The sequence below is a fragment of the Rhynchophorus ferrugineus genome, unplaced genomic scaffold (assembly GCF_030347505.1).
Source record: "Rhynchophorus ferrugineus isolate W39M unplaced genomic scaffold, kcgeb_rfMv2 rfM1, whole genome shotgun sequence".
Taxonomy (NCBI): Eukaryota; Metazoa; Arthropoda; class Insecta; order Coleoptera; family Curculionidae; genus Rhynchophorus; species Rhynchophorus ferrugineus.
In genome coordinates this window covers 47,697,515-47,713,778 of record NW_027472580.1, presented here as the reverse complement: position 1 = coordinate 47,713,778, position 16,264 = coordinate 47,697,515, and the positions used below count along the sequence as shown (strand labels likewise).

Genomic DNA, 16,264 nt, shown 5'->3' with positions numbered 1-16,264 from the left:
TAATTCGAAAGCACGTTTTTATTTTATCTTTATTATTTCATAATTATATTATATTGTTTAAATTTTAAGAATAAAATGTTGACAAAGAATGTACTATCTAATTTAGCAGACGTTTATTGAAAAACCTAAGCCTAGTTGTTAAATAATTTAACTGCCGGCTTGGTGGCGCAGTGGTAAAGGCGATGGGACGGTCCTACTACTGTTGCTATAGCCGCGGGTTCGAATCCTGCTTAGGGCATAGTCGTAAATGTATGTCTGTGACTGTTTAAAATTTGTGAATGTTCTAGTCAAGAGTGTAATATCCGACAAGGAGAATGATCCAAGTCAGGCCAGTAACCAGGCTGGGTAAGACCGGATGTCTTCTGGGACGATTTCTAAAGTTGGTCACTCGCAGTCGGTATGCTGAGGATCGTGGTTCGGAGCCCACCTTAAACTTTAGACCCAGTCCAGATAAACCCATAGTTGGTAAAAGGAGACTTTAAAATATAAAAAAATAATAATAATTTAACTGCTTACGATAGTTCTACTCTCTTTAATTATATCCTATTTTATTAGTATATGGTAACATTAATCTATAATAATATTGACAGCAATTGGTATTTTAAAATATTTTATCAAAAATATTCCTAAGGTGTGTATGCAACAACAAATTATTAGTTTTTGTCAGTTTATATAATTGCTAGCTAATATACCTGTTCATAAAAGTCATTTTTAAACAAAATGAAATTGAAATTATTGCTAAGACGCCTATATAAAAACTATTTATTAATTTTTGTTAGGTTTTGTTATTTTTCCTTAATCGATCTGTTTTCATAGTCCAATTCACTTTAATTATATTCTGTTTCATTGTTATATAGGTCACAAATGCATAATAATTTTGACAATATTTTAATAATTTAATAACATTAACAACAGTAGTGGTTTAAAAAATATTATTTAATGTATTAGTAAACTATATATCCAAATAAATTATCAGTTTTTATCCATTTATATTTTTTTAAATTATTTTACCTTTATTATATTCACTTAATAACATCTTATTAATTGCTGTATAATAACATATAACAGACTATAAAAAATTATATACACAAATCAAACATATATATATATATATATATATATATATATATATATATATATATATATATATATATATATGTATTATAATTATAGAACTAATAACGATGCAGCAATGTTTATTTCTTACTAGAAACAACCATTTTTGTAGAGATATTTTCACTATAATCAAACCCAATCAAACAAAAGCTAATTTATTAAATCTCAATTGACTTATCAAAGTGGAAGTATTTTAGGCCCTTGTTCCTACTCTATAAAAAAGTTGAATAAAATGTCGATAATAAAAAAAAAATTGCTTTACCAACTGCATTAACAAAAACTTTTTTCTGTCCATTCAATCAAATAATTTAAACTGGTGAAAACTAATAAGTTGTTTTTGTATATAATATTTATTTAATTTCTTTATTTTCGTTTATATATATATATATATATATATATATATATATATATATAACTAATAAGTATAGAAAACGTAAGTATAATAAAGTAAGTATAGTAAGTATAGTAAAGAATATAGAAAACTAATAAGTTGTTTTTGTATATAATATTTATTTAGTTTCCTTATTTTCGTTTATATATATATATATTATTCGTTTATTATATTTATTTATATTTAAGGTAAACGAACTACGGAATCACTATGGAAGTGGTAGTGTTTCAAGGGGGTAGAGAAAAGAGAGAGAGACGTCGTCGTTATAGTATAAAAATTATAGCCGGGAACCGCATGGTACCAATTCACCAGCGCTTCCAACCTTTGAATTTAATACAGACGTAATAATGGTAGCCTAAAGGTTGTAGCGGTCGTTACAACACTCCCCTTTTAGTATAGTTGATGTGGAACTTATCTCCATGCGGTGCACACCTGCAATCACGCAATCAATCTGCCATTGAAGGAGTAGAAGGACGTAGTGCGTCTTGGAGCTCTTCCGATTTATTTTAGGACACCTATAAGTGGTGCATTATGCGTCCTGGTTTGTGGTGCAAGGGCATTCATGCGTTAATGTTATTCATGATGGACTTCTGTGGTCTTCGTCCATCGCGTTAGTCTCGTGGGATAACGTCGACCTTGTGATGTTGATGGGTTCCTCACGCTATCCTTCCATGAACGTATCGAGCACCTTTCGAGTGGACTCTGTCGAGTTGTTTTATTTGTTAGGCACTTCGATCACGTCTGGGTCACCAATTGTAGGAATGTTCGTCTGGTCGGTCGAAATGTGTGGCTGTCGACGCTGTCGTTTATTGGAACACTCACTACTATTTTTGTGGAAGAAATTCGCACGGGAACAGAAAACACCAGCTGAATAAAAACTTGTTTATTTCGAGTTTAATTACTACATGTGTTCGACGGGAGGATGGACAGGATATTAGGTTAGTTTAAGGAAGTACGGGAGCGCTATGGAACCAATCCACCAGCGTTGCCAAACTTTGAATTTAATGCAGATGAAATAGTGGTAGCCGAAAGGGTTGTAGCTACACCATTTCTTGACAAGCATACAAAAATGTAACAGTTGTTTCCAGATCACATCGTTTTGCGCAACATTATACAGGAATACTTCATGCTCGCTTCGAAGGTACCATAAGAGTTTTTAGTAGCATTCAAATGCGTATCAGAATTAAGTCAACAAGCAATCGGGATGCTGAAATTGATAGGCGTTATGGCACAATCCGACAATGAAGCGAATTATTGTCTAAGAACAATAACTTGTGAAAAAGCTCAAAATAGCATTAGATCGGATGCCATCTATTGGTGATAAGTGGAAAACACCTATTGGTGAGAACGCAAGGCGATTTAATTCACTGACAATCCACGAATTCGCTATTAAAATTGTCATCTAGATTTTCAACATATATTCTAATTTTTAAAGTATTTATCAAATCTTTGAAGCTTCTTGAATATATAAATATTGGTAAAATCTGATCTTTTAATAACTTAATCTTAAATCAACGGACTGATTATTTTTAGAACATGAATACTTGTATTTCTTTACTGACAAATATGTACCACATAGACCAAACAATATCTTATATGAAATAATCTTAGATCGCTGTATGAGATCCGACGCTTTCTGAAATATTTTGTGGGTTTGGGGTAATCGGTATCTGGAAATCACGTATATTAAATAGTAGGTACATTTTAAATTACGGCGGTGATTCTAAAATCTGAATGTATTGAATTAATGTTTACTTGTTTGAATAAAATCATTAAAGTACGAATAATTTTTCAGGTATTTTACCGATATATTGGACGTAATGAACATAACGAATTTGATGGGAGTAGCGTATGTATAAATCTATAAGTTACCATGGAGGGTTTTTCAGGAATGTACGGTGTGTGATCACATTACAAAAATAGATATTGAAATAATGAGCCAACCATTCTTGTTATGGAGAATTTGGTGAAAATTGTTAAGAGGTACAATACTGGAAACCAATTAAAATCAAATTTGTTTTTTTCATTCAAAAGCACACAAGACCTGAACCTGCTCTCTCACAATTCAATTGATGCAAGAACTCCCTAATGTCAGTCAGAGACTCAAGTAAACCAGGAAATTGTGTGCTTATTAAGATTTATCGATATCTTGTCATGTATGTAAGCTGAACTGATGCTTGTAGAATCCGAAATCCTAAATGCAAGTATTAAAGACTCTAAAAAGTAATTGAATAAGCTGCGATGATATCGTTTTAAATAAATAATTTACAAAATTCTGTAACAAACAATATATTATAATATTTAAAACTTCTTATTCTTGAACAGTTTACTTTTTATAATATTCTGAGACACGTTGTAGAATAGTTTTAAAGATTTTTTGATAAATTAACTACGATTTTTATTGGATCTATTTGGAAGAAAAACATTTTTATCCTTTCGAGCCAGAATAGCTTATAAAATTCAGTCTTCATTACCGATAAAAGTGGTAATGTAAATTGTGCAAGGGACGATATTTTTTGTGCCCTCGCTCATCATGATACTCGACAATTTAACGAGAAACTATAATAAAATCGAATCAATCCTGTCGCCATTATGAAAATTGTTCGGCTGCTGAATATTCCCGGCGCCATTTTAATTATTTTAAAACGGAAAAATCGCATTTCCCAAGGGGCGAAATTTTCTGGTGGCTCTTCGTGTTTTAATTCGTTGAACCGCCTTCTTATTTCCTGAAGTATTCCTGCAATCTCGTCAGGACCGTCTGCCCGTGCAGGTTTTATTTACGGCCAGCGCCATCTAAGTGATTAGAATGACCCGTCAAGCGGAAAAATAAAACGGTGACGTTTTACGACTCACGTCCGGAAAGATCATTAGTGCCGAAAAATGACCGTGAAAATATTATGCTTCAAAACAGTATTAATCCATGTCATCAAAAATTTCGTCATACATATACGTTGGTATATTTATTTCTTTCATTTTTCAGTCGCTTATTTATTTATAATCTCCGCAATATATATTAGGTTTTAGACTTGTATTTTCATGAGCGATATATATTGGTGAAGGGGTGTGGTATTAAAACTATTAAATTAAACAAACTACATAAAATACGTAATATATATATATATATATATATATATATATATATATATATATATATATATATATATATATATATATATATATATATAGTCAGGAAACAGTACGGTACTTGGAAATAACTATTGATAGATGCCTAAATTTCCAAGGGCATTCCCGGTATATTAGAGAGACGATGACAACTCTGATAGCTAAGATCTGGGGACTGCTAAAAAGGCAAAACGGCGACAAGGCCAAATTACTGAAAATCCTCTACAAACAGGTTATAAAACCGGCGGCCCTATCTGGAGCAGAGATATGGGGAAGCAAGGCAGATGAGACAAGAATCAAGAGAGATTTGTCCGGTGCGCAGAGACCACTCCTGATAGCTACAACGGGAGCTTAGGTTCTATAATATATATACATTAACTGAAGCCTTGATCTACAATCATCAGGTATCGGGCATTCCACCTTTGTACACAGAAGCACGGGTGCAGACCACTTTCAGCGAAAGATATCCAGTTAATCCAAAATGCGAACCGTGGCCATCGGAGACTGCTTGAACAAACATCGAACTGCAAAATCAGACACAACAATATAGATGGATGGAGTAGGTTTAGGCATGTTGGAAAAATCAAAAAATGGACAGGAAACAGCATATAGTATTAAGCTAAATGGCAGCCTTAACGGGGGGTGACGAAATTCGTCGCCTTGACGCTAGCTTGAGACTAGCTTTATATATATATATATATATATATATATATATATATATATATATATATATATATATATATATATATACATATATATAAATTTACATTATACAGATAGGTGTTACAGGACAGTGTGCAGGTGTTTTTGATATCAGAAAGCTCAAATTGCGATTAAGTTGTAATCAGTAAAAAAAAGGAGAGGTTTCGGTGACATATTGTGACTGGCGATGAAAAGTTACCATGCAACAAACAACACCGAAACGGAATTTGATTAACCATAAGATCTCACTGCGCATATGGTGGGAGAAGTAAGGTGTAGTTTGTAACACTAAATGGATTGAAACTGTTTTCCTACATATTCTTTGAAAGCTTGAAAGGCAATGTCGATTAACCTCTGTGGCTAAATTTTTATGTTTAGTTAAATAATGCGGTTTTACTTCTATTATATATTTTTATTTACGTATTTCTCACATCCTTTAATATTCAAACTACAACACTGAACTTGAAATATTAATAAGCTTTATTCATTAAATTTTTATTTGAATATATTTCACCAAGGGAGTATAATTCGCTTTTTATGATTCTGCATTATAGGGTGCTAGATTTTTGAAACCTATATAACATGCTATTTATTATTTAGTCTCTGATGAGAAATAAAACAATGGCAATTTACACTATAAGTCCTGTTAGGTAAAAATTAGCCAAAGTTTTATTGGCTAATTGGGCTTCGGAATGTTCGAACGAGTACTCCAATTTTGGCCAATAACCATCTCTACTATTATTCGTATGTATGATTATGTATACATTAATTGGCTTAGCAAAAATGTTGCCTCCCTTTTTGAAGAAAGAGGGGGACCCGGAGGCGTGAAATTTGGCACGATTAAAGCTTACATAGAGAAAGAATTTTTAGGCCTAATATTTTGATGCAATATGCGATACAAATAAATACATTCTATTAAAACGAAAAACGCCCGAGCCGAGCAACCTGAACTAGCCGTCAGACTGGTGACACAAAATATTAGCATTGGGAACTATCGACTGAAAACAGTCGAAAGAGTCGATAGTCGCAAAACAGTGGAAACAGTCGATTATTTAAAAAAATGACGACGAGAAAAATTACTAATTTTAGTCAAATGCACAGTTCGATTGTTATGACAGACCAACATGTAGGAATTCTTGTCTCTATAAAATGTGAGCTAGGAAAGGACGGAGATAAATGCTTGGAGCAGTTAACGTTAAATGTGTTTATATTCTCCAATGGTAGTACAAGCGATACAGAGATGTATATAATATATATATATATATATATATATATATATATATATATATATATATATATATAAAAAAGAAAAGGAAAAAAAAACATTACTAATTTCTATTAACATGTAATAAATAACATAATTTTAAAGGAAGTAGGATTATTATTATACTGAATTTTTATACTGAATGTTCTGTGGATTTGTAAAAAGTAATGGAATAATAACACCAAAAATGTTTTAATATATTAATTGCTATTTATTATTTTTATTATTATTTATATTTATTATTATTAAATAACATAGTATAATAAATATAAATAGTACAATACGACATGTACGAACGTACATGATGAACCTAAAAATGATTGTACAATAACTACCAGACTCTTTTTAAATAAAAGTTTTATCTATTTTTGAACGCAAGTATTTTTAAATTACTGTTCAGGGATATTATCATGTTCAACTTTTCTCCCGTGAGGCGATTTCTTAGATCGTTAATTATTTGCCCAGATTTTGAAAGAACTCGTTCCGAGGGGACAGATGTTGCGGGTATAGAAGAATAGTTTACGTGTAACTGATATAATTCAGGTAGTGTCATTTAGACTTGCCATCATAGACTTGCCTAAAATCCAGTGAGTTTTCTAAACGCCCAATAAATTGCATTTCCAAGTACTGCTTAATCTGTAAGATACCCCTTTTGTGATAACTTTTTGTAGCGCCTCAACATTATTTGAAATACCAAATCCTGCTTTTTTAAATCTAGGATCTAAAAATGTAGATTTCTCGCATATCGTGTTCATTTCTAAAATTACCAGTCTTCCATTGATGACATATAAAAGAAAATTTTGTAATTTTTCCCGATTCACTTGTTAAAATCCTGGATTTGATGGAATGTTGCAGTCCTCTTATTAACGGTATTATTAAAGATATCGTGGGATGTCTTTCACCAGATAACTCGGTGGTCATTATTTCAATGGGCTTTAAAAGTTGAACACATTCTATTAAGATAGTCAAATCGCCAACAAATAAAAACTGCGGTGCCCTTCTTAATAGCCATCAAAATAAGTTGTTGAATAGTAAAGTCGAGTTTTCCTATCAGAAAATATATTTATTACATATATTTAATATACCTTATTCACATCTTTACCGTCAATATTTTTAAAAGAAATTTAACAACTGCTATTGCAAAAAATTCTTCAAATCTTTTAGAATCAACGCAATTTCTGAAACCTTTGGAACCTAATTTTAGTTTTCAAGATTTTAAGAAAAATATATTGACAAATAAAAGGCTTGGACAAAAATCGTGAAAGATTATCAAAAAAGTATTACCTATTATGCCAGTCAAAATTATCTTACTATTTATCATTTACAATTTTATTTTTTTGCCCTCGAAAATTAGCGTTTCAAAATGCTGCTATTTTAATTTACAATATATAGTTATTCACAAGCAAACTACAAAAAACATAGAACCACATATATTACATGTAAATCTATATAAGCATAAATTCGGGGTATTACTTTCAAGGTCGCGGCTAGGACGACAAGACCAGAACGTTAAAAATCAGTTTAATGAAACTAGTAGAACCGAGAATAGTAACTAAAAGTTAACGACTGATGGTAATAAAATCAATCGGACTAAAAATAGCGACTGAAAACAATCACTAGTAGAAACGGTCGAACCAAAAATAGCGACTGAAACAGTCGATAGTAAAAAGTAATTAATTACTAAACAGTCGATTGTGGATTTCTGTCGATTGTTCCCAACACTACAAAATATATTAACAAACCCAGCGGATAAAAGTGCCCGATAAGTGGTTAGGATCGAATCTCGCGGCGGCTAAAGGTTTTTTGAAGTTTATAAAATAAAATAAATAGATAGTGTTCGTTAAAATTAAAAAAAAGTGAGTGATTAAAACATTATTAAAGGAAGTTATATAATTTTAAACAATGTTTTGTATTACTTTCGGTTATTCCTGTATGGTTGGAATTATTAAAAAGTTAGGGCAAGTTTGGATAAAAAACCATTAAGGATAGTATGGTCACGTAAAGTTATTTATTATATATATTAGTTAGTTATTATTTATATTTTTTTGCAGAGAAAACCAATTAATGTGTGCGCTTTATCGTAAGGTATATTCAACTGTGAAAGACAAATGCGACATATGTGAAAATTTCATCCCAACATATATTAACAAAATTCGAAAATAACAAGAATCGTTTGTTCTATTTTCCTACAATATATTTACATATTCGAAATCAGCTTTTCATTTAGTTTAATGACTAGTAATACAGAACAACTAAGAAACAGTGTTCTTTTTTAAGGGGAGTAATTGATAAGATTCTGGAGGCATAATGTATGATATCTAGAGGTAATTTTAAAGTTTGTTACGCTTTTTCTCTAAATTATACTGATTTAACTTTTTGATTCATTTCAGGTTTTTAATAAATACGTCAATTATTGCATCAAAAGTTGAAACGAATTTTGCATAAAATATTAACTGTTGTAAAATCGTTTCATAAAATTTTATCGTTTTTTGGAGACTACGTGGGAGATAAGGCGAAGTAGAAAGCAATAGATAAAGGAAAACCATAGAAGACAAATTAAAGATGAGCCATATGCAAGGGCGAGATCGAAGAGGAATAAATAAGCAAAGAACAATGTAAATTTATTTTAAAATTTAGGTAAATAAATTATAGTTTTAATCAGCCTCGTATATTTATTGTTTTCGCAATATATATTTTAGTTGACAAATATGGATAAAGGATAAGGACTATATCAATACATAAATTAAATAATGAAAATTTGCAGGAGTTAAAACGAAGCTAACTATATTATTCGCATAGATGGAACACATAGAGACAGACAAATTGAAGAAACGAATTGACAAATTGAAGAAATTATGAATTTTTAACAGTAAATTTGTAAACATTTTAAAGCATAGATATACATTAAGGTGTTTAATACAATAAGATATATGCTATATACCAAAATCTAAAAAAATAAAGCCTGTGGAATTCCGAATTTGTAATATTTAGGTTAGTTTACTATATGAAAAATAATGAGTACTAGAGATATGATTTTTAATTAACCGAGTTTATGATAAATATTAAAATTCTAACTATTAAAAAGAGAAAGTTTCAAATTCAACTCCGAAAAGATGTAATTCGTCACTAAAAATTGAACGTGAAATCTGAATGACTTCCAGAATACACTTAACTACCCTCGCTTCAAAACTGTAGCAATTAGAATGATTTGAAGTCGTTGAGAGTAGGCATAAGATAAATGAATTGTATCAAAAGGCAATAAACATCATTATAGAAGTTACTGAAGGGTCGAGATGGTAAGGGAACTTTTAAGCGAGATAGTCGAAGTTTATGTGGCATTTTTGAACCGGGAGTACGCCGAAAATTAATTTAGAAATATTTAAATTTAATGGTAATATTTTATCGCTAGTGAAATTTTTAAATAAATTTTTCTTCTGAAATTAAGTATGTAGGCAAATATTTATTAATATAAAGGTAATACTTTAAGAAATTGGGTAAGAAAAAGCTAGCAATTAAATTACTTAAACACATAAAAATCATGTATTCATTCATTAAAACAGTAATATTAATATGAAACCAAATAACATCTTATATATAAAAATGAATCGCAAAATGTGATGGTAAGCGCATAACTCAACAACGCCTGGACCAATTTGGCCAAATCTTTTTTTAAAATGTTCGTTGAAGTTCAAGGATGGTTTCTACGGCGAGAAAAATTAGAATTATTGCTGGAAAAACCCTAAAAAAAGCCCTTTTTGTTTGAATTTGTTTCGTGTATCAGTTGACAATTCATCTGTCATCTGTCAAAAGTCATCTGTAACAGACAACTTTTTTTTTAAATTTGATATGACTTGAACTCAAATCCTTTTAAGCCGTACGAATTGTTTTATTTATTTAAAATTTTTTATTTATTTAAAATTTAATTCAAATTTTAAATAAATAAAACAATTCGTACGGCTTAAAAGGATTTGAGTTCAAGTCATATCAAATTTAAAAAAAAAAGTTGTCTGTTACAGATGACTTTTGACAGATGACAGATGAATTGTCAACTGATACACGAAACAAATTCGTATATCGTGTTTTGTGCAGAGTGTTTAGTTAGTTAGTGTTTGTTTAGTTCGTGATTAGTGAAAAAATAATTTATATTTGATATGCCTCCTATAAGACGAAGCAATTTAGGTAGAAGAACCAGAAATGCTATAAACCAAGCTAATTACCGATATAATCGTATTGCAAAAGAACGTGACGACGGAAATGAACGTGAAAGAATTCGGATATCACAAACGCGTGAACCGCGAGCGCGACGTTCAACTAATAATCGCGCAAGTTTGAATCGAGCTGCTTTCAGTTACGATGTGTCAATTGACTACAGTAACTACCAATGTGTTGTTATTGGTTCTATGAACTTGGTTTGCTCACACTGTAAGGCATTAAAATACAAAAACGAAGCCAATGGATTGTGTTGCGCAAATGGTAAAGTGAAATTGATACCATTGGATCCACCACCAGAACCATTGTACTCATTGGTTTCAGGAATAGGAACAGATTCTATACACTTTTTGACACATATTCAACAATATAACAATTGCTTTCAAATGACTTCATTTGGGGCAACAAATGCAGTTCGGGAAAATTTTATGCCAACTTTCAAGGTATGTATTATAGCAGTTACTCATAATTATTTTAGCGAACAAAATTTTCTGTCACCAAAGTTAAGATGTGTTACTAATCTTCAATTTCTTAATCATTACGAAATATATCACTTAGTCATCATATTATATGGTGATTCAGTTTCAGTGACACTTTTATTATATTTTATAATTGATAGATATTAGTTAAAACTAAATATATACTTTTTAAGATCAAATATTATTTAAGTTTGATCACTGACAATCCACTAATTTATACCACACCATAATATTTTTTTTATTTACAGATACAAGGGCAAATATATCACAGAGCAGGTTCACTGTTACCAGTGTCAGATAGCGACAACAAATTCCTGCAAATTTATTTTATGGGCAATTCACCACAAGAAATTGATCTGCGTTGTGCACATAACAATTTAGTAAAAAGGTCTATTGTAGAACAATTACAAAATTTATTTCATCAACGCAATCAATTGATTATATTGTTTAAAACTGCCCTGGATCTGATGCCATCCGATAATCACAAAATTGTAATCAGAGCTGATAAAACACCTGCAGGTCAACATACAAGACGTTTTAATGCACCAACTATTGATGAAGTTGCTATCGTTGTAGTTGGAGAAAACTTGGAATCCCGTGATATTGTTTTACATCGTCGGAATGATCAATTACAACGTATAAAGGAAACACACCGCTCATATGATGCACTGCAATATCCCATTATATTTTGGCAAGGTGAAGATGGCTACGATTTCTCAATAAAAATGATAAATCCCATTACAGGTAACTAAAATATTAGTTTAGCTATGGCGATAATATCTCAGTCACTATATTATGTATTTTAATTTTATATTTGAATGTTATTAAAACAAAATCTGTTTACAGGTTCTGAAACCAACAAAAAAGTCAGTTCAATGAACTATTATTCATACCGCCTAATGATTCGGGAAAATGAAGATAATCACATATTGAAATGTCGCCGATTATATCACAAATATGTTGTTGACATGTATGTTAAAATTGAAACGGAGAGATTAACATTCATCAGGTTGAATCAAACCAAACTCCGATCTGAAGAGTATATTCACCTTCGAGATGCGATTAATACTGATGGAAATGCACAGAATGTCGGTCGGATGACTATTCTTCCAGCAACATACATCGGAAGCCCTCGGCATATGCACGAATATGCTCAAGATGCCATGTCGTATGTTCGTCATTATGGTACAGCAGATTTGTTCATCACATTTACATGCAATCCGCAATGGATAGAAATTAAGCAGGAGTTATTCCCTGGGCAATCACCCATTGATCGTCATGATATTACAGCCAGAGTCTTTAGACAAAAGTTGAAATCTTTAATGAATTTCATCGTAAAACATAATGTGTTTGGTGAGACACGCTGCTGGATGTATTCTGTGGAGTGGCAGAAACGAGGATTGCCACATGCACACATTTTGATTTGGTTGGTTGAAAAGATAAGGCCAAATGAAGTTGATGCAGTGATATCAGCTGAAATCCCTAATGTACAAGTAGATCCTGGATTGCATGAGGTAGTTATCAAAAACATGATACATGGTCCCTGTGGAACTCTTAATCAAAATTCACCGTGTATGATGGATGGTAAATGTTCAAAACGATATCCACGGACATTAATATCGGAAACAATTACTGGTAATGACGGTTATCCATTGTATCGTCGCAGATCGACAGCAGACAATGGAAAATCAACAATTGTCAAATTAAATCAACAAGATATTGAAATAGATAATCGTTGGATTGTTCCATATTCACCCATTTTATCAAAGACATTCAAAGCACACATCAACGTTGAATCTTGCCATTCAGTGAAATCGATTAAATACATTTGCAAATATGTAACCAAAGGGAGTGATATGGCTGTGATTGGAATTGGTGCAGAGAATTCTAATGATGAAGTTACCCAATACCAAATGGGCCGCTATGTCAGTAGTAATGAAGCAGTTTGGCGAATATTTTCTTTTCCTATTCATGAGAGACACCCTTCTGTTGTTCACTTAGCTGTACATTTAGAAAATGGACAAAGAGTGTATTTTACAGCACAGAACGCAGTACAAAGAGCTGCTCAGCCACCATCTACTACATTAACCAGTTTTTTTGAGACATGCCAAAACGATGATTTCGCACAAACATTGCTATATTCTGAAATGCCAAAATATTATACCTGGAATCAATCCTCAAGGAGATTTATACGACGGAAACAAGGAAAACCAGTTCCAGGATATACAGATGTATATTCCACCGATGCGATTGGCTGGATTTATTCAGTACATCCAAGCAATGATGAATGTTTTTATTTACGACTGCTATTAGTCAATGTACGTGGCCCAACATCATTCCAACAGTTACGAACTGTTGATGGTGAATTGTGTGGATCCTACAGAGAAGCCTGTCAACGTTTGCAATTGCTTGAAAATGACGCTCATTGGGATCAAACTCTCAATGATGCTGTAATATCATCACACGCTCATCAAATACGAACATTGTTTTCTATAATCATATCTACATGCTTCCCATCAAACCCAATTGATTTGTGGATTAAGTACAAAGATTATATGTGTGATGATATTTTGTATCAAATACGGAATAGAATGGGAAATCCAAATATACAAATCAGTGAAGAAATTTACAATGAAGCATTGATTTCAATTGAGGACATGTGCTTGATAATGTCAAACAAACTATTAATTCAATTAGGCCTGACCGCGCCCAATCGTCCAATGCATGACGCTTTTAACCAAGAGTTGCATCGAGAAAGACTGTATGATCTCAACGCTTTGAAAGAATTAATTCAAACAAATCTTCCACTGTTAAATGAACAACAGAAGTATGTATTTGAAACTCTTATGAAAGTAACAAATGATGAAACTGGAGGGATTTACTTCTTAGATGCACCTGGTGGTACAGGAAAAACTTTTTTGATTTCATTAATATTAGCAACAATTCGCTCACAAAATAAAATTGCACTTGCACTCGCTTCGTCGGGAATCGCAGCAACTTTGCTTGAAGGTGGTCGAACAGCCCATTCAGCACTAAAATTGCCATTAAATATGCAAAGCAATGAAACTCCAACCTGCAACGTTTCGAAGAACTCTGCAATGGCAAAGGTTTTGCAGCAATGTAAATTGATTGTTTGGGATGAATGCACGATGGCACATAAAAAATCTTTGGAGGCTTTAGACAGAACCTTAAAAGATCTACGTAGCAATAATAACCGATTTGGTGGTGCAATGCTTTTATTAGCAGGAGATTTTCGTCAAACATTGCCAGTGATTCCACGATCAACGCCAGCTGATGAACTCAATGCATGTCTAAAGTCCTCCAATTTGTGGAAACATGTTAAAGTACTTCATTTAAGCAAGAATATGCGTGTCGAGTTGCAAAATGACCAATCTGGAAACATATTCTCTAAACAACTCATTGACATTGGTAATGGCAAATTTCCTATAGACATGTTGACGGCTTGCTTTTGCTATGACTATAAACAAGTCCCAGGGGCAATCATTAAGTGTTTGTGGTATTAATCTAGAAAACCCATGTTTCTCACATGGTCAATTGTATGTTGCCTGTTCCCGTGTTGGAAAACCATCAGATTTGTTTATCTATGCGCCAGGTAATCAAACAAAAAACATCGTATACCACAAAGCAATATAATGATAATAATAATAATAATTATGATTCACATGATTAACAATAAAGCGATTACTTACTTTTCAATCCTTATATATGTTTTATTTAATTATTTTTTATTCACAACGCCCTATCACCAGGGTGATGGTTCTGTTCAGGAGAATTTTTTAAAATACGTAGGCACAAAACTGCCACATTACAAATCTTTTTGACAGGACGAAGTCTGTCGGGTCAGCTAGTAAAAATATAAAATACAAGAATAAGAATATGAATGAACAAAATAATTGATTAAATATTTACATTGCATATTACATAATCAGTTTTAAAATAATATTTTAGAGTTTTGATTTTATAAACTGGGATTTATCTCGACTTGACCTACAGCTTAACGTGGTCTTTACCATTATGCCTACCGACTTAACCAACTTGGAGACCTTCCCAAATATATATTCTGCTTAGCCTGATTATTATTGTCCAGGATGGTTATTTCTTATTACATTTTACACTTTTTTCTGTATTGTTATATATAAAGGGTCACGGCAGCGAATTCTATAGAAGCATGTACGTTTATGTCGAATATCATGTAGTCATCTTCACTTTGGTTGTTCTCCAGTCTAAAATTGAATTATTAATAATCTAACGTCCCATACTAGGATAATATATCGATAAAATTATTGTCTTCAGGGTTTGAACAAACATATAGTATTGTAGTACCTCTTGATGTATGGTTGTATTCTAGTAATTTATATAAGTAGTATAAGGAAATGTTTTGTTGTTGACGACTACAAGATGATTTCAATGGAAGAATCATAGTACCTATAATCGATATTATGCTAGTATATTTTACAACAATTAACCAAAAAATAAACTTGAGGCATTGAGACATATGTTGGAAGAAATGAAGGAGAATGATCTTGACACTGTGGTGATATGATTACTGCTGTCAAACAAATAACATAGGTAAGTGATTATTCTAAAAATTGCTGTATTTAATGGGCTTTACACTATATTTTAGGTAGAAAATATAATAGTATCAAAGACCTTTTTGGCTAAATATATTCACAAATAGAAAGGATGAGAAAGAAGCTAAACAAAGAATTGTTGAGTACAGTGTGGCTAGTGGCTGTTAATTCTTGCTACATTTTAAAATGTATACACTGTTCTGTGAATTACATAAAAAATTTTGTAATGTTACATCACTCTATTGTTTCACTCTTTTCACTTGCTATTTCTAATATTTACGCAACTTTCATACATGTTTTAAACAATCACATATTAAAAAGTAATGTTCCAACAACGTTTGGTTTGATACTTTTTTATACTGTTTATAATTATTTTGTAAGACACTAT

The 16,264-nt window shown here is 31.8% G+C and overlaps 2 protein-coding genes across 2 annotated transcripts in view; one reads left to right on the top strand and one right to left on the bottom strand.

Annotated features, from left to right (window-relative positions):
- LOC143197942 (uncharacterized) overlaps positions 1 to 16,264 on the bottom strand; it is a 794,565-nt gene that overhangs the window by 585,002 nt on the left and 193,299 nt on the right. The window lies entirely within an intron of this gene.
- LOC143197837 (uncharacterized) lies at positions 10,605 to 15,001 on the top strand. The gene is made up of 4 exons (XM_076406603.1): positions 10,605 to 11,069; positions 11,130 to 11,248; positions 11,533 to 12,028; positions 12,131 to 15,001. Exons 1-4 carry the CDS (start codon positions 10,748 to 10,750, stop codon positions 14,806 to 14,808), a joined length of 3,615 nt encoding a protein of 1,204 aa, XP_076262718.1. The 5' UTR covers positions 10,605 to 10,747; the 3' UTR covers positions 14,809 to 15,001.